The sequence below is a fragment of the Mus caroli genome, chromosome 11 (genome assembly GCF_900094665.2).
Source record: "Mus caroli chromosome 11, CAROLI_EIJ_v1.1, whole genome shotgun sequence".
Classification (NCBI taxonomy): domain Eukaryota; kingdom Metazoa; phylum Chordata; class Mammalia; order Rodentia; family Muridae; genus Mus; species Mus caroli.
In genome coordinates, this window is record NC_034580.1 from 65413937 (window position 1) to 65431565 (window position 17629).

General features: G+C 52.5%; 3 protein-coding genes across 9 annotated transcripts; 1 reads left to right on the plus strand and 2 right to left on the minus strand.

Annotated features, from left to right (window-relative positions):
- Position 1: 1 nt before the first annotated feature.
- On the minus strand, positions 2-2763 carry Pfn1 (profilin 1). Its single transcript, XM_021177590.1, has 3 exons — positions 2462-2763; positions 924-1116; positions 2-364 (listed from the first exon to the last, which is right to left on the minus strand). The coding sequence occupies exons 1-3, from the start codon at positions 2591-2593 to the stop codon at positions 267-269; spliced, it is 423 nt and encodes a 140-aa protein (XP_021033249.1). The 5' UTR covers positions 2594-2763; the 3' UTR covers positions 2-266.
- Positions 2218-10694, plus strand: Eno3 (enolase 3). Of its 7 annotated transcripts, none has more exons than XM_021177586.2 (12): positions 2218-2423; positions 5974-6060; positions 6278-6373; positions 6502-6560; positions 6708-6777; positions 7139-7272; positions 8860-9082; positions 9199-9396; positions 9596-9797; positions 10147-10255; positions 10395-10453; positions 10544-10694. In XM_021177586.2, the coding sequence occupies exons 2-12, from the start codon at positions 5976-5978 to the stop codon at positions 10611-10613; spliced, it is 1305 nt and encodes a 434-aa protein (XP_021033245.1). In that variant the 5' UTR covers positions 2218-2423; positions 5974-5975; the 3' UTR covers positions 10614-10694. The 7 variants fall into 7 exon arrangements, with proteins under 7 accessions (XP_021033245.1, XP_029339391.1, XP_021033246.1 ...); XM_029483531.1 differs by lacking the exon at positions 2218-2423 and adding an exon at positions 3024-3046; XM_021177587.2 differs by lacking the exon at positions 2218-2423 and adding an exon at positions 4135-4155.
- A 1304-nt stretch (positions 10695-11998) lies between these two features.
- On the minus strand, positions 11999-17623 carry Spag7 (sperm associated antigen 7). The gene is made up of 7 exons (XM_021177052.2): positions 17409-17623; positions 13499-13566; positions 13185-13273; positions 12989-13073; positions 12788-12877; positions 12529-12685; positions 11999-12429 (listed from the first exon to the last, which is right to left on the minus strand). Exons 1-7 carry the CDS (start codon positions 17491-17493, stop codon positions 12320-12322), a joined length of 684 nt encoding a protein of 227 aa, XP_021032711.1. The 5' UTR covers positions 17494-17623; the 3' UTR covers positions 11999-12319.
- Positions 17624-17629: the final 6 nt, after the last annotated feature.

Consider the following 17629-nt stretch of genomic DNA (forward strand, 5'->3'; position numbering starts at 1 on the left):
CTTGTTAGTAGAATCTTTTTTTATTCAGAAAAAAAAAAAAAAAAAGACCAAAAAACGAAACCCAAAAACAAAAATTTTCCAAACACACACAGGAGGGGGTATGGGTAGGGGGAGGTGTCTGTCCATCCAGCCCCAGCCCCCAGCCCATGTGGTTTTGGCAGCAATAAGGGAAATGGGGTAATGGCCCAAAAAATAATGGTATGTGTGTGTATGGAAAGAAGGGGGTGCAAAAGCCAAGGGGAACGGTGGGGGAGGGACAGATGAGGTCAGTACTGGGAACGCCGCAGGTGAGAGGCCATTTCATAACATTTCTTGTTGATCAAACCACCGTGGACACCTTCTTTGCCCATCAGCAGGACTAGCGCTGGAGGAAAGAAAAAGGAAGCTAGGACCCAGGTGTCACAATTCAACCCTGCCAGCTGTTCAGCAGCTGTCTGGCCCCGGGGTTGTAACCTAACCTCATCCCTCCTAACCAACCCTCCCCCTCACACACAGGCAGGCTGTCAGTCACCCTAAAACAATAGAGCTTTTCAACGAAGGAAAAAAAAAGCTTTAAGAGCAGTAAAGAAAAAGGCAAAATTTAGAGGTCCTAAGCTTCCAGGCTGTAGGTGGCTAGGAACTGCTGTGATGCGCTTCCTACCTCTCAAGTCTTTACAGAACTGGAGATTAGAGCCAAATGCTGAGTTAAGTCCCAACTGCCCTAAGCAAACTAATCTCAAAAAGCTCAAAGCAGGAAGGGACTTAAGAGGTAATGTAAGTTTTAGTTTCTTCACGAGTTGGGGAGCCAGAGGCAGAACCCAAAGGACCATCCAAGGTTCCCATAACCAGCAGAGTAAATGCTGTTATGAGGCCTTGACACTGAGGACACAAAGTGACTAACAAAAGGTTAGGGATTTCAAAGCTAGAGAATCAGTCAAACTCACTCTTGGCAGTCATGGTGACAGTGACATTGAAGGTGGGGGCTCCTCCGGTGCTCTTGGTACGAAGATCCATTGTAAATTCCCCATCTTGCAGCAGTGAGTCCCGGATCACAGAACATTTCTGGCCCCCAAGTGTCAGCCCATTCACGAAAAAACTTGACCGGTCTTTGCCTACCAGGACACCAACCTCAGCTGGCTAAAAGAATTAATCACCTCATTAAGTTAGTGCACCTGTATAACTTGTCCTCTTATGTACTGTGGAGCTGGTGCTTCATACGCACCATCAAAAGCTGGGGGGGAAAACCCAGTACTGTGAGTATTGCAGAGACCGATCATGGTCCTAAAGTCTGGTAAATGGGTCCAAAGAGGAAAAAGTATTCCTCTGAAGTCTTAGATCTTCATGTTTAATAGGGAAAGCAAATGCTGGGTACCAGAAATCGATCAATGATCGAGGGGGAGCCTTTGGATGCTCAGAGCAGTCCTTCAGGAAAAGCAGAAGCGGAGAGGGGAAGGGAGGGGGTAGGAAGGGAGGAGAAGTAACTTTGTCCTTATTTGGTCAAAGGTTCTGCAGACGTTGTTAGGAGCCCGGACGCCTGGGTCTCCTGGTAACCTGGAGTTTAGGTCCAGGTAGCTATGCCCCAAGGAAGCTGACCCCGGGGGCTCTCTAATTAAGTTCAAAAAGTTTATTAGGGCGGGAGACTAGTCTGTGTGTGAGTCTAGACATCCCAGAGAACCTTTCTCCTTCTCCTCCTTAAACCCCCAAACCCCTATATCCGGTACCCTCCCGCCCGGAAATCCCCTTCCCCCCCCATTCGAACTTCCGCTCCCCCTCCCCACTTCCGGGCAGTGTGGTCAGGGAAGGTGGTGGTAGGGACAGCAGCAACCTTATTCCTTCACTTTTACAGTCTCACAACTTCTCACAAAGTTCCCCTACTCCGGGCCCGGGCGGATGGCGGGAAGGGAGGGCGAGGGGACTTCCGGGATCGGCCTCCCAGGAATGCTGAGGCTAACGTGCTGACTTGGGGGGTGTGTGTGTGGCGGCCTCGCCCTCTCTAACGGAGCTGGGAGGGGCAGGGTGGCCACCGAGGTCCGGCCGGGGCCCAAGGCCACGCGCCTGGCGCTCCCATCAGCGTCAGGGGAAACAATGGTGGAGGGAGAGCGAGCATTCGGCCCGAAGGGGAGTTCAGGCTCCCCGAGCCCCTTATCAATCATAATCCCGGGCTAAAACTGCAGCGCGTGCCCGCCCCGCCCTGGAGGAGGCGGAAGTGGGCCGCCGCGCCCCTCCCCGCCCTGGGCCCCGGATGTAACGCCCGGTCGCAGAAAGCGGGGCGGCGGGCGAGATGGGCGCCGCCGCCGAGGGGCGTAGAGCCCGGAGGACCACAGAGGGAGCCAGTCTAATGCAGCCGCCATTCGCCCCGCCGAGGGGAGAGGACCTGATCACGGCCTCCCGCTGCCCTCGCTCGCCTGCGCCCGCCCCAACCCAAGTCCCCCAGAGGGTCTAAGGCAGGTCACTGCCCGGGACCGCACGAGCCTCGCAGTACCGTAATGCTAACGAAGGTCTTCCCGGGGACGGCGGCCCAGACGGAGGGCGAGTCCTTGTAGCCTACGATGGCCGCGTCCTGACAGGTCCCGTCCGCCATAAGGCTGTCGATGTAGGCGTTCCACCCGGCCATGGCGCTGCTGCTGGGGCTGCTCTACGGGCTGTTGCTGGGATCGCGGGCTCGGGCTCGGGCTGGCGGGCGGGGGAAGGCAGAGAGCTCGGGGCACGCGCTGCCGTCCGGAACGCGGCTCTGTTAGCTGTGCAGCAGCCCTCGCACCGCCACTTCCTGCTCCTCCCCCCCCCCTCTAGATTTTTATTTGCAAAGGGCGGCGGGGCGGGGCCTGCGCCCCATTCCCCCCCCCCCCCCCCGCCGGGCCAGATAGCGAACTTTTGCAAATGCAATTTTAAAAAAACCCTCCCCCCCACTTTGCAAAATTTGCCGAGTTCGATGGAAAGCCACGCCAAAGGCTATAGAGTAGTGGTGGCAGGAGAGGTTAAGGTTAGGACTCGCTCCGATTCATCCTGAATACCACTTGGCCATAGAAGGAGGAAGCCGGAGGAAGCAGGGAAAGAAAAAAGAAAATTAGTAAGATTGAGCAAGTTAAAGTGGGTTTGGGGAACCCAGGGTTAAACCGAATCATTCCTCCACCCCCCAACCCCCACCTCCGCGGGAGGGAAGGAACGGCGGGCGGCGGCGCGTGCGCCCGCGCCTGCGCCGGGGCAGTGAGAAGCCAGCGCGTGGGGCGGTTGGGGCTAGCGGCTTGGCTGCGCGAGCGCGCGCCTGGCGGGAGACATTTGGACCTTCCGAGGAGGGAAGATGCGTCCCCAGCAGTCGGGACGGGCAGACGCCCCGGGTTGTGCCCTGCTGCCTTCTCCACATTTATCTAAACGATAAGGGAGCAAAAGTGAAATCGATATAATACTCTAGTCATTTTCAGTACTAAAGGTCTCTCCAGCCAGGGCACCTGTCCCAACCGTCTGCCGTGTACAGCGCACACGTTGGGTTCATTCGAGCGCGTCCCTAGATTCCCGAGGAATCATTCCCTTAGCTGGATCCGCTCCAGCTCAGCCTCGCCCCATGCCTGAACCCTGTCTTCAGAGGTCACTGAATAGGGGCGCCACTCGGGTGACACGACGGGACTCATTTTTCAAGGCGGAAGAATACTAAAGTACCAAGAATGACAACTTTTATAAGAAGAGGAAAGTCCCCTCTACTTTGGACCCATTGGGGCTTTCTTCTTTTCCAGCAAAACTTTTGCTAAGTATTTATGTGCGGTCAGCTCACTCGCCGCCGAGCAGGTCTGGGGGCGAATGGCAGGCCGGTGAGGCTGGAGGGAGTAAAGGAGTCACCCGGGACCCTGGCCTCCGAGGGGCTCGGCCGCTTCCGGTCCCTCGGAGGAGGGGGCGCCAGGGTGTGTAGCCTCTCCCAGTGGAAGTACTTGGTTCGGTGCCTTTTGGAGCCGGGTTGGGTTCCCTGACGTTCATCCCAAAATTCTGGCTCCCCACGCCCCCCAGCCGAGATTCTTCGACAGCCGCGTGGCTGAGTCACGGGCGGGGCCGCGCTGGGGCACGTGGCGGTCTGCGCCCGCCATCCCTTGACCTCTGATCTGCGCGCCTCCCGCCCGGGGGTGGAAAAATCGCGCAGGGAGCGGCAGGAGATAAGAGAGGAGGGGCGGGACAGGGACGCCACGACAGGTGGGGACCCTAGGGAGGAGGCAAGAAGGGCGACCCCGTGGGGAGGGCTGACGGGGAGGAGCGCTGAGGAGCCGGCCGCCGCGTGAGTCACCAGCTCCAGCGCCGGCGAGTGAAAAGATGAGGCGCCCTGGGAAACCAGCCGGCCCGCCAGGCTCCCACAAAACGCGGAGCAGACCCCACACTAGCCCTAGACCCCTAGACCTGCTAAGGCGGAGAGAGTTACCGAGTGCAGAGATTCACTTCCTGCGGTGCTGCAAATGGATGGACAGAGTGGCCACAGGCGTCCAAGAGCTTACAAAGGGTCATCCCCTTTTCCCGTCCATTCATGGTTTTGTTTTGTTTTTTCCATTCGTGATATAACACCATTCTTTGATAGGCAAGGATTGAGCGCTGAAGCGCCCACAGTCGGTGGGGAAAAGGGCTCCTGACCACTTAGGCTTCACGCAGGGACATAAATGCTGTCCCAGCAGTATCTGTCGGGCGCCAGGCCAGCGCTCAGTGCTGGTCTATATTCGTCTCCTGGCCTCTCATCGCTCATCACTGGCCAAGAGAGGATAGGGTGGAGTGGTGCCGGAATGGCTGTTCTGAGGACCCTGAGAGGTGAAAGCGCAGGCCTTCTTTGGTCGAGGGGTGTCGACTTTAGACCACAAAGCTTGCTCAGCATCACTGATGCCTTCCCCCAACTGTGTGGCCTGCACCGCCTGCCTCCGAGTGAGTGGAGCACGTGTACACGTCAGTCTTGCAGCCCCCTTCCTAGGCCCCCTCCTCAGCCTGCAGGGCTCAGGTTACCCCTGGCCTTTCTAAAAGGGCACTGGCTCCTCTTTAACCTTTGCAAGAGTGGAATGTAAGTTTGAGGGGAAAGACCCTCCCATCGGAAGCCTCTCTCCAGCTTTCCCAAAGAGTGAACCTCAAAGTAGAGAGTTTTGGGGAGGACAGAAAGAGAATGCAGAGGGACAGTCAGTAGCTTTTGAGAAGGGGGTACACGTCCCAGGTCAGGAGCTTTTGCTTCGGGCTGCAGTGGGCACTTGGCTGCCTGCCCGTCGTGGAGGGGAGGAGGATGGAATGAGAGAGGCGGGGCTGGCTGGGGGACAGGGTGGCTTGGAGATAAATGCCCAGTCTGAGAGGGGGTGAGCTGACACTGTCCCAGCGGCTACATAGACGAGACGCTCTATTCAAAGTTCCAAGGAAGGCATTCCAGGTTTGGTCAAAGGTTACATGGTGTGCAGGAGTGGGGTGGTGCAGGCTTGGAAAAAGTGAGGAGAATTTGGGCTCTTTTTTTTTTTTTTTTTTTCTTCCTAGGACTGAGGGTACTTGAGAGAGGCCTGGTTGGAGGAAGCAGAATTAATTAAAATACTGAGGGGTACTGACAGATACAGGAAAGAAGGCTCTGAAGAATGGGAAAGTAGATAAAATACAGTTGAGCCAGGCAGAGACTCTGGGGTCTGGGAGGTCTTGTGAATGGGACAATGAGAACCATATAGGTTTGAGAGGAAGGAAGATGTAGCAAGCAGGTTCCTTAATCATAAAGGTGCAAGAAGGTGTAAGCCTGGTGAGGTGTTCAGGGAGTGGTGTCATCTGGGAGTTATAAAGTTAGGAGCCCTCGATTCTCTTGATTGGAAGGGTGGAACAAGAGCTATTCTGAGTGGGGGGAAGGGACCAGTCTGCCTTCCTCTTTGGTCTGTGACCTTTTTATGGGGTATTTTTAGCTCCAGCACCTGCCTTCTTCGGGTGGAGAAGACTCTTAAAAGGGCAAGGGATTTCTAGTTCCTCAAGGGATCAACTGTCCACTCTTGCTCACTCACATCTCCTGTGGTGCAGCCATGGCCATGCAAAAAATCTTCGCCCGGGAAATCCTGGACTCCAGGGGCAACCCCACGGTGGAGGTGGACCTGCACACAGCCAAGGGTAACACAGGCTTGTGAATTGTTTTGCCTCAGAAAACCCTCAACCTCATCCTGTCCTTCATCAAAGATTCCCTCCCCCCACACCCTCTTCTCTTCCTGGCTCCAAGGCTGGGGGAAGCAGGGGTTTCTCTGTATTTACTCCTATTCTTGGGTCCAGGGGAGGTGACCCCAGGCCTTTGTGGGTGGACTCCTTCTGATCTGCAGTTCCTCCTGCCCAGGTCGATTCCGAGCAGCTGTGCCCAGTGGAGCTTCCACGGGTATCTATGAAGCACTGGAACTCCGAGATGGAGACAAAGCACGATACCTGGGGAAAGGTGAGACAAGACTACCCCAGCACAGAAGGAGCCCGTGTGGGCTGACTCAGGATAGGGATAGGGGACTGGAACTCAAAGCCAAGGGCCTAACCCGCTTAGAAATCTGAACCCCATTCTCTGGCCTCCAGGAGTGCTGAAGGCTGTGGAACACATCAACAAGACTCTAGGTCCTGCTCTGCTGGAAAAGGCAAGTGGAGGAGCCAGCTCCCCCTTCCCTCCTCCCTGTGACCCCGTGCCTTCCCTCAGGTAGCCCCACTCCAAGTATCCTCATTTATCCTTCATCCTGCACATTACCTGACTGAGTCCTGAGAAATCCAACCTCTGCCTCTTCCAGAAACTAAGTGTTGTGGATCAAGAAAAAGTTGACAAGTTCATGATTGAGCTGGACGGAACCGAGAATAAGTGTGAGTGAGGTGCCAGAGGTGGGAAGGGTGTGGGGTGCAGCGAGGGTGGAAGAGAAACCACTGACAGCTGCGCAGGCTCTTTCTGTCCCACATCTTGGGGCACACCGTAGCTGGGTAGCCTTTTATTCATCCCACAGGCATTTCCTGAGGCCTGGCAGTAGACACATGTGAAAGTCTTGGCCCAGGGAAGAGGGGGTGAACTCCCAGAGATCCACAGGCCAGGAAAGAGATGAGTTAACAAACTCTTAATGTCGAGTGGTTTAGGAAGCTTCTTCCCAGGGTGACTGGAGGGAATGTCCAAGGACTTAAGCCCCAAACCTGTAAGAGCCCTCATGCTTTCTCCCCGCTTGCCTCCCTCTAGCCAAGTTTGGGGCCAACGCTATCCTGGGTGTGTCCCTGGCTGTCTGCAAGGCTGGAGCAGCTGAGAAAGGGGTGCCTCTCTACCGACACATCGCAGATCTTGCAGGCAATCCCGACCTCGTACTCCCTGTGCCTGTGAGTGTGGCCGTGCTGATTCTCTAGGACAGCTGCCCCTCCCTAGCTAGGAATGTTTGAGCAACCCCCACCCCCACCCCCACCCCCAGAAAATCTACCTTTTCAGATCCTGCTTTCCAAAGAAGCATTTCCTGAAATGAAATCTTTCCTGCTGTGCCCCAGTCCCTCCTTCATTCCCACCATCTAAAGCTAAGCCTCTTGAGGCTTCTGTCCCTCGCCAGGTCCCTTCCAGGCTCAGGCCAGCTACTCAGAGCTCATTCCGTCTCCTGTCTCACTTCCGCAGTCAGTCAGATTTGAAAGTCTTTAGGGCAAAGCTCTCAGTACATCTTTGTATCCTCTGAGACTACTTAAAACATTGTCCTCTTAATAGTAGCCCCTTGAATTTTGCAGGGTGCAGAAAGAGCTCCAAGTGCGCAAAGTCCTGGGTGAATGTGTGCTGTGCCATGAAGCCAGCCTTGTCAAAGACCCCAGGGCCTCAGACCTGTGGAGGAATGGCAAAGCCTTCCCCCTAGGCTAAGGTTGAGAGACTTGATGAAGCCTTCTTCCTTCCTCAGTGACCAAGTTGCACGTGTTAGAGTGTGTGCATAATATGTCCACCATAGCTCCTTCCCCTTTGGGTGTTTACAGTCTGAAGACTGCTCCTCTACAAAGACTGCACTTATAGGATCCCCTAACCCTGTTCCTGTGGTTCAGCTGTGTACCATAAACCCCGCCTCCTTGTTTATCTGTATGCAGTAACCCACTTCTCTGTTCAGCTCTATATAATAAACAAGCTGGGCTCTGTGTAGTAAACACGTTGAGCTGAAGTGCTGAGGTTTTCCCATTAGAAAGCCCACTCTGTCCAGTCCCTAGCTTTTCTGTCTGTGTGTGTCCATCCTCTGTCTTCTTTTCATTCCCTTGCTGCCCCAGTCACTTCCATCTTTGAAGCTCTGTGTGGGCCAAACAGAACTTAATAATAATGTTACCATTTACTGTTACTAGGAAGAATGTGTTACCATACTGGAGATACCTACCTGGTTCAGACCCTGGCCTTTCCCATTTTCTAGTTGTGTGATTTTAGGCAAGGTATTTAACCTCTGTCCCTCACTTTTTTCATCTGTAAAGAAGAAATTAATAAGAATGTACAGTTAAGCCGGGCGGTGGTGGCATGCGCCTTTAATCCCAGCACTCAGGAGGCAGAGGCAGGTGGATTTCTGAGTTCAAGGCTAGCCTGGTCTACACAGTGAGTTCCAGGACAGCCAGGGCTTTACAGAGAAACCCTGTCTCGAGAAAAACAAAAACAAAAACAAAAAAAAAAAAGAGTGTATAGTTAATAGAAGTATTTTGAGAGTGAAACAAGTCATGCATTTAGAATGCCATAGAATTATTCCTTGACATAAGTATATTTGATTTCCCTTAACTGTCAGAGCAGTAGGGAAGTAAGCACTGTTAGCATTTTGGAGAGAGAGAGAGAGAAAGGGTCTTAGGAGTGCAGTTCTGCATCCTAGACCATTGAGCTAGGGAGCAGAGCGCAGCTACCACCTCCAGTTCCCTCTCACCTTTGACCCCTATGCCACCCAGCTCTGAGCACCAACTTCTGTGTCCCAGGCCTTTAATGTGATCAACGGCGGCTCTCATGCTGGAAACAAGCTGGCCATGCAGGAGTTCATGATTCTGCCAGTGGGAGCCAGCTCTTTCAAGGAAGCCATGCGCATAGGCGCTGAGGTCTACCACCACCTCAAGGGGGTCATCAAGGCCAAGTATGGGAAGGACGCCACCAACGTGGGGGATGAGGGTGGCTTTGCACCCAACATCCTGGAGAACAATGAGGGTCAGTGCTGAACATCCTGGGGCGGAGAGCACCTGAGTGCCCCTGAGGTGGGGGGAAAGAGAGGCTGCAGATACAGCGATACTGGAGTCTCAGGTCATCTCTTGCTCCTCTCCCAGCCCTGGAGCTCCTAAAGACAGCCATCCAGGCAGCCGGTTACCCGGACAAGGTGGTGATCGGCATGGATGTAGCTGCGTCTGAATTCTACCGCAACGGCAAGTATGATCTGGACTTCAAGTCACCGGATGACCCTGCCAGGCACATCAGTGGGGAGAAGCTTGGAGAGCTGTACAAGAACTTCATCAAGAACTATCCCGGTGAGACGGACGGCCAGGTGCTTTCCCCTGCCCTTGGCTTCTGCGGTTACCTAGCATGGGTTTCAGTATTTGGCTTTGTCACAATTCCTGTCTTTTCCATCCTTAGCTCATCCGTAGCCTCCATTTAACCTCTGCTACCTATCACCCCTCCATCAGGCCCCTGTCTCTAACCCCATCTGTGCTCCCAACTCCCTACCAGTGGTCTCCATTGAAGACCCCTTTGACCAGGATGACTGGGCCACATGGAGCTCATTCCTCTCTGGGGTGGACATCCAGATTGTGGGAGATGACCTCACGGTAACCAACCCCAAGAGGATTGCTCAGGCTGTGGAGAAGAAGGCCTGCAATTGCCTGCTCCTGAAGGTCAACCAGATCGGCTCCGTGACGGAGTCCATCCAGGCGTGAGTGCCTCCTGACTCGGGCTCCCCCCGCCCCCGCTCCAGCCTCTGCTGCTGCTCTTCCTGGGGCCCCTGACCTACTCCAGCCTCGGGACCCCAAGGCTATGACTGACCCCCAACTTGGCTCTAAGACTTTTGCCATTGTGGCTCTGCCATGTCCCTTAACCTCCCTTCTGTATTGTGTTCGTCTGCTTGCCATCTTCTGACCACTCTAATCCAAGATCAGAAATCTCTCCTCTTTCCCAAAGAACTTAGTCACTGCCCAAACAAACGGAAAGTTCTATCTTGCCTGCCCCCGACTTTCTTATTGAGGTGGTCATATAAGGCCTCATCAAATGTCTTTCCCACACAGCTGTAAACTTGCACAATCTAATGGCTGGGGAGTGATGGTGAGCCATCGCTCTGGGGAGACCGAAGACACTTTCATCGCTGACCTTGTGGTGGGACTCTGCACAGGACAGGTACTCGGGGTTTCTCTCTACTGAGTACCTAACCAAGTTTCCTTGGTCACTTTGGTATCACTTGGGTCATCTAAGTTGGATACCACTATAGCCTGCTCGGGGCCCAAATCAACCCCTCCAATCCCTTTTCCCACCTCAGATCAAGACTGGTGCTCCCTGCCGTTCAGAGCGTCTGGCAAAATACAACCAGCTTATGAGGTACAGTTTGTGCAGAGGCCTAGACTGTGGGGAGAGGAAGGCGCTCCTGGGTTAGAAGGTAGGAGCTCTGATTTTCTTTTTGTATTGTAGGATTGAGGAGGCTCTTGGGGACAAAGCTGTCTTTGCTGGACGAAAGTTCCGTAATCCAAAGGCCAAATGAGGAGCTGGAGACCCCAGGATTTCACAGGAAAGACACAGGCCTTCAAGCCCTTCTCCCAGAAATAAACACTGCCAAACAAGACCATGGTGTGTTCCTTAGAAGAAAGGAGGGAATGAATGACAAGCTCACCAGGAAGGACAGGGCTGGGGTGGGGTGGGGGTGGGAGACAGGGAAGAAGGCAGAGAATATCATGTGACCTGCTGTAACAAGGAAGTAAGGGATTTGAAAGCTCAGTGTATGTAGAACAGAGAATTTCAAAGTTTGGAATGAAACTAGATAAAACAAAACTGTATGTGAAAAGGAGCTGGAGAGGAGGTGTAAGTGGCTCCCTAGTAGACAGCGGCGGATGGAGAGGGGCCGAGGGAGGGTCCTGGAGCTCCCAGCATTGGAGGGATCTGGATCAGGCTGCAGCCAGACTGAGTGCTTCTCAAGGATTAAAGGATAATGAGATCATTTACCACTTCAGTGGAGCTTGTGAGGATCTGAAGTGTTCAAAATACTTGACAGTATTGACCCACAGAAGCTTTCAAACAGTCCTGTCAGCCATTTACCATTCTATCCCCCTTTTACACACCAGGAAGCCAAGGCACGATGAGTTGAGTATACTCAACACAGCAGAGTTAGCAACTGGAAAAGCTAGGACACAAAATGCCTGGCTTCAGCCTTAAAAATAATGTCTTAGCTGGGTGTGGTGGCTTACATCCGTAATCTTAGGCCTTGGGAGATGGAGAGGGGATAACAAGTGTCAAGGCCGCTTGGGTTATGCAGTAAGGGCTTGTCTCAAAATTCCAAGCTTAGGGGCTTCAGTGGTTAGGGGCATTTGCTGCTCTTACTGGCACCAGGCTTCAGTTCCCAGCACCAATGGCAGCTCACAACCATTGGTAACTACAGTTCTAGGGGCTCCAATGCCCTCTCTGGAGCACCACGGGCACCAGGCATGCACACGGTGCAGATCCTTACATGCAGGTAAAACATTCATACACATAATCTAAAAAAAGAAACATCGTGCTGGCTTCCCGGTGAGTGCCCAGTAGGCATGAGGCCCTGAGTACAATCTCTAGTACCACAAGAATAAAAAAAAAAATATGAAAGTATCACAGTAGCAGTGCTAATAATTGGCCATCTTTAGTTTAAACAACAGCAACGTTATACTGTTGAATCCACGTTTATGGAGGTAATACCCACAATTTATTCTCTGTCTGTCTGTCTCTCTCTCTCTAAAAAAAAAGTTTCTCTGTATAGCCCTTGCTGTCCTGGAACTTTCTCTGTAGATCAGGCTGGCCTCAAACTCACAGAGATCTGCCTGGCTTTGCCTCCCAAGTGTTAGGATTAAAGGTGTGCGCCATCACTGGACTAGTATCCACATTTCCAGGTACAAGTCAGAACACTGGGTCAAACAGTGTTTATTCAATGTAAAGTAACCCAGGCCCACGGGGAAGAAAGTTCCAAGGGTAATAGAGAATAATACAGATTAAATACTCACACATTTTTACACACACACACACACACACACACACACACACACACACACACCCCATACATCCAAATTCCAGCAGTGATAAACACTTGCTTCTCCTCCAGCCTGAGTGACAGCTGGCAGGGCCTCATAGGTTAGAAATGGGGCTCCAGAATGGGTCCTGATAGCAGCAGCCTTGTCCCTCCATGCCCCTGCCTTGCTGGAGGTCAGAGCAAGGCGGGCGGGATGCCTAGGAGGTAGTTGGCAACTCTTCACCACTCTGCCGCAGCCGTTTCTTGGCTCTGATCTCATTCATGGCCTCCTCTATGGACCGTGTGTCCCGTTTGTTGGCCACAGGAACTAGCAGCAGAGGGGAGAGTGGGTAAGACCTCAGTCTCTGCTCCTCTCCCCCAGACTACGTTCTCCCCCATCCCTCCCCCAGCTCCTGCCATGGCTCACCACAGCCATAGGTCTTGTTGGCCTGTAGCATGTGGGCTGCATCTTTGGCTGCTCCTTTGCCAATAAGATGGCTATACTTGTCCTTGTAGTCACTGGCAGGACTCACAACCGCAGGTCCCTGCTGCGCTGCCTCTTCCTCCTGCTTCTGAGCCAGCTCCTAAGGGCACAGAGGTAGGGTACCGGTGCTCAAGGCCCTGACCCCAGATGGCCTCTTCCAGGTGATGGTTATGGGCTCCAGGGCCTGCCAGGAACAGCTCACCTTTAGCTTCCGCTTCTCCTCAGCCTTCTGGGGGTCCCACTCCTCTCCATGACGGTAGGAGTCTAGCTCTTCATCTGAGGGTGCAAACTCCTGGAGATGAAGAGAAAGGTAGAGTCAAGATCCAACTATATGAGGGATGCCACTCCTCTCAGGTGCAGGGATAGGCTGGGGTGGGGGGTGAGGGGTGGGCAGGCTTTTTACCTTTTTGAAGATCATGACATAGCGACAGTCATCATCTTCTCCAAAGGAGAAGGATGTGAGGCCAGCCACCTCTACCACATCATGTCTGTAAAAAGAAGGCAGGAGAGTACGTGAGCCATGAGGAGTCTGGTCCCCACTGGCTCGTTCACGCCCTCTGTTGCCCATTTCTTGCCTCCCCGAGCCCAGAGACACTCACAGTATGCTCCGTTCTATCTTGTTCATAGGCTGAAACTTTTTCTTGACCTGTCCACTGTCCTGGATGAAATCAGACACCTCTTTCTCCATCTTAGGAGAAACAAAAGGGGGAGGACATGAGATGACAGCTCCACGATCTCCTGGGCCGATCGATGGACGGCCTCTCTACACCTCCCACCGCTCTCCCAGCTCCCAGGCGAGGGGCTTTTAGTTCCACCATCTGGAGGCACTGTCAGTACAACCGAGTCCTCAGCCTTCCAACTCTTACTGCAAATCCTTCCAGAAGCTGCCTTTGTTTTCGCCAGTTGTTCTCACCCTTTTCCGAAACTCCACTTTCTGCTGTTTGTCTTGCTCTTGTAGTTTCTTCAGACGGGCAGCCTGCTCTAGGGGTGAGAAAGGACCACACGAGGTCAGGGCTGGAGCACGGGTAGCGAGCTGGTCAGGTTAAAGGCTGCCTGATAACCCCTGGGAAGTACTGGGCTTGGACAGTAGGGTTACTGTTCATTCACCAAGGATTCCCTGATGTTTCCTCTGTAACACAACCTGACACTGTGCTCAGACCCAGAGTGCAGACAGTTTTTCCCTTGCAGAGCTCAGTGTAGTGCAAGTCACAAAGACTAGAATCGCACGCAGTCAACTTACCAACTCTACCGGACAGCCAATGCCCACAGTATACACTGGCTACAGGGTAATGATTTAGCTTTATATCTCTCTATATATAATTATTATTTTGGAGACAGCATCTCAGTATGTAGTCCTAACTGGCCTGGAACTCATTATGTAGACCAGGCTAGACTCAAAATCAGGTATCTGCCTGTTTTTGACTCTGGAGTGCTGGGATTAAAGGCATGCACTCCCACACCCAGCTTTTAATTTCCTATATTGTATATGCATACATATATATGTGTGTGTTTACATATACATGTATGCGTATATATATATAACATACATACACACACATTTTTTCCTTTTTTTTTTTGAGACAGAGTTTCTCTCTATGTAGCCCTGACTGTCTTAGACCAGGCTGGTCTTCAACTCATAGAGATCGGCTTGCCTCAGCCTTCTGAGTGCTCTAATTAAAGGCAAACATCCTACATTTTACAGTGGCCCCACCCCCAAGCTTAGGTTGAAGCTAAAATGGTTCATCTGACACCCTTCTCACCCACCCTGTTTTTGTCCTGTCAACTTTACACAAGGTAAAGTCATCTGAGAGGAAGGAACCTGACTGGAGAACATGCCTCCGTGAGACTGGCCTGTAGGCAAGTCTGTGGGGCACTGTCTTGATTAATGGTGGCTATGGGAGGGCCCAGCCCACTGTGGGTGGTGCCAGCCCTGGGCAGGTGGTCCTGGGGTGTGTAAGAAAGCAGGCTGGCAAGCCGAGGAACCAGCCAGTCAGCAGCAGGGCACTGCCTCAGTTCCTGCCTGACTTCTTTTGATGATGGAGCGTGATGTGAAACTGTAAGCGGAAATAAGCCCTTGCCTTCTCAAGTTGCTTATGGTCAAGCTGTGTTTTACCATAGCAGTAGAAACTCTTAAAGACAGAAATTGTTAAGGGAGAATGATCTACTGTTGTGATAAGGTTGGCCACATTGGGTTTGCTTGGGGGCTGGGGTGGGGTGGGGGGCACTGAAGAAGAAATCTGGAACTCTGGTCTAGAAAGCCCATTGAGTGCTTTTCAATCATGCGCTTCCTCATAGCAACAGGAACCCTAAGACATTGACCTTTTCTTTGGAGGCAGAGGTGTCCAAAGTTAGCCATAAGTAAACTCTCCTCTTTTACTGAATGCTCCTCCCCTCTCTCAGATCCTGCCTTTGTACCAGATCACCCCCTCTGCCCTTGGGGGACAGCTGCAATCCCAGGGACTATACCTAGACATGAGCTCTGGCACTGAGCCGCAATCCCAACTATAAGCAATATGGGGCTGTCTGCTCTCTCTCCCTACTCCCAGCTTTGAGACTTCCAGGCAGACCTGAAACTCACTGCGGAGTCCACGCTGGCCTCAAACTTACAGCTAAGCTAGCCTAGGCCTGACTAACGTGGGGCCGAGACTTGAACCTAGGGTCTTCCATATGCGAAGCGTTTCACCACTGACTGAGAAACATTCCCAGCCACCAGACTACCTTTTTTCCTTAGATTTATTTTTATTATCTTAATTATGCATATTCGTCTATGTATGAATCCGAGTGCCTACAGAGATCTGAGATGTCAGATTCCCCCCAGGAGCTGGGGTTACAGGCAGTTGTAAGGAACCTGATGTGGATTCTGCAAATCTAACTCAGGTCCCCAGGAAGAGCAGTCTGTCCTCTTAACCATGAGCCATCTCTCCAGTTTGCTCAGCTACTTTTAACCTGGTTCCTTATCCTGCCTGTCGCTTCCCATGGTAGGGGTTTGCTGCCTCTTGTGATTTGGGCATACGCATCTTCCTCCTGTCCCTCAGCTTCAAATGTCCCTTCCCCTTTCTTTTGGTGTTTCAAAATCCAAGCTTGCTTCTTCCACAGGACCGAGTCCCCAAAGTGACACTGAACTCTTCCTGTTTTCTAGTCACTCCATGCTTCTGCACATGTTCCTTCTCTCTGGAATGTTCTTCCTCCTCTCGCAAACACTGAATCCTCACCGTGACTCAAGACTTCCTCTACGCTCTAAGCACATTCACTGCTAAAGACGTGGGGTTTTTTATTTTGTTTTTCCTCCTGTCTCCCTTTCCAGGCTATGAGCTGCTGGAGGGTTGAACCTGCTCACCTCCTGTCCAGCTCACCTCCTTTCCAGGCTATGAGCTGCTGCAGGGTTGACCCTGCTCACCTCCTGTCCAGTTAGAAGTCAGAGTCCAAGACTTGACAAACTAGAAGCTCTCGTCTGACTTCACAATCTTGGCCTTTCATTGTTTTCTGATTGCTTTTCCAGTGTTTTCTGCATCTTGGGAGGTAGCATAAGAACACTAAGGCTACGAGCTCACATCTGGGTTCCAAATTCAGCTTAGTAACCTGAGACCGGAGGCAAGTGGCTAAAGCCCCTATTCTGACGGCTGATGGGAGCACGCCTATTACTCAGCTCAACATTAAGTAACTCTAACTCCTGTTTCCTATTAAGCTCTGCTTCCCCATAGCTTTCGAACAGACTGCACCCCCTTTACTGAGTTACCTATTCTTTGTTGCTCGGCTCATTTCAGACAAGCCTGGGACTTCCAATTAATTTTTCCTACACATGTATATTAATTGGTTATTAAAATTCCATATGATCATTAATAAACGTCCCAGACATGGTCTGTAATCTCCTTGATGAGCATCTTTGGCTTCACAAGTTTTGTAAATAAGGGAGTACAGATATTTAACAGTCTTTGAACATTCTGAAAGCATCCTGTCTTGCCTCCTTTGGGCAGATGGGTAGTAGGTGCGGGTAGGAGACTTATCCATGACCAAGGCTCACATGGTTGGGAGCTGGATGCACCTAAGGCTATAAAGTCCTTCACATGCGCTCCCAGCCAATACTGAGCAGGCCTCTTCGGGCCGCACCCTACCCTGGCTGCCAAACCCCAGCGAGCTTTCTGGTTAGCTACTCAGCGCGGGGGCTGGGGAGGAGAGATGGCGAATCGGAGCCTGCGGGGCATTCTCATCTCTCCAATCAACATCACGATCTAGTTGGGCAGCTCAGGAATTTAAGGCTATAGTTAGGAATGGGCGGTGGAAGCTATGAGGGACTGGGTTAACTCAAAAAGGGGCATAAAGATAGGAGGATCCAGCCAACCAATGGGAGGAGCTGAGGCTGAGGTCGGTCAGAAAAGGTAACACTTTAAAGGTAGAGCTTTTGGCTGAGCTAGCCAATAGAGGGGAACAGACGGGTGGATGGGCGTGCCCTAAGCTCAATCGTAATAGAACTGGAGATTCGCGGGACCGAGGCGATGGATACGACATCCTCCAATCGGAAGAAAGGCATCCTACTAATCAGAGCTCACCAACAGCAGACAGGCAGGCCCGTTGACCAATCGCAAACAAGGACTGTAAAAGGCCAGGATAGGAAGAAGAGACTGGAGGCAGAAGGCAGGCTGAGGTAGCCAATCATTGTTTGCAAAAGACAGCGGGCGGGCCGAAAGGCCTTTTAGGGACTCTGAGGGTCTCAGAAGTGGCCTGTGGGGGGTCTTTTAGGGTAGGAGGTGGCATTATTCAAAAAGGGAAGAGTGTGGTCCCAAGAATCGGGCGAAGATACGCGGTTGTGAATCTGGGATCCTCACCTCGGGCCTTGCGCCGACTCTCCTGGTCACCGAGGCTGGGTGGCTTCTCCATGGAGCTCAGGATGGAGCCCAGTAGGTCCGCCATCTTGGGAATGAGTGAGAGGGGGCGGTGCGTCTTAAAGGGAAGGGCGAAATGCCTTTAAGGCCGGAAACACGTCGGAAGCGAAAAACCGCGCTGCTCCGCCCCGCTTAAGGCAGCGAGGCGAGGCCGGCGACTTGCG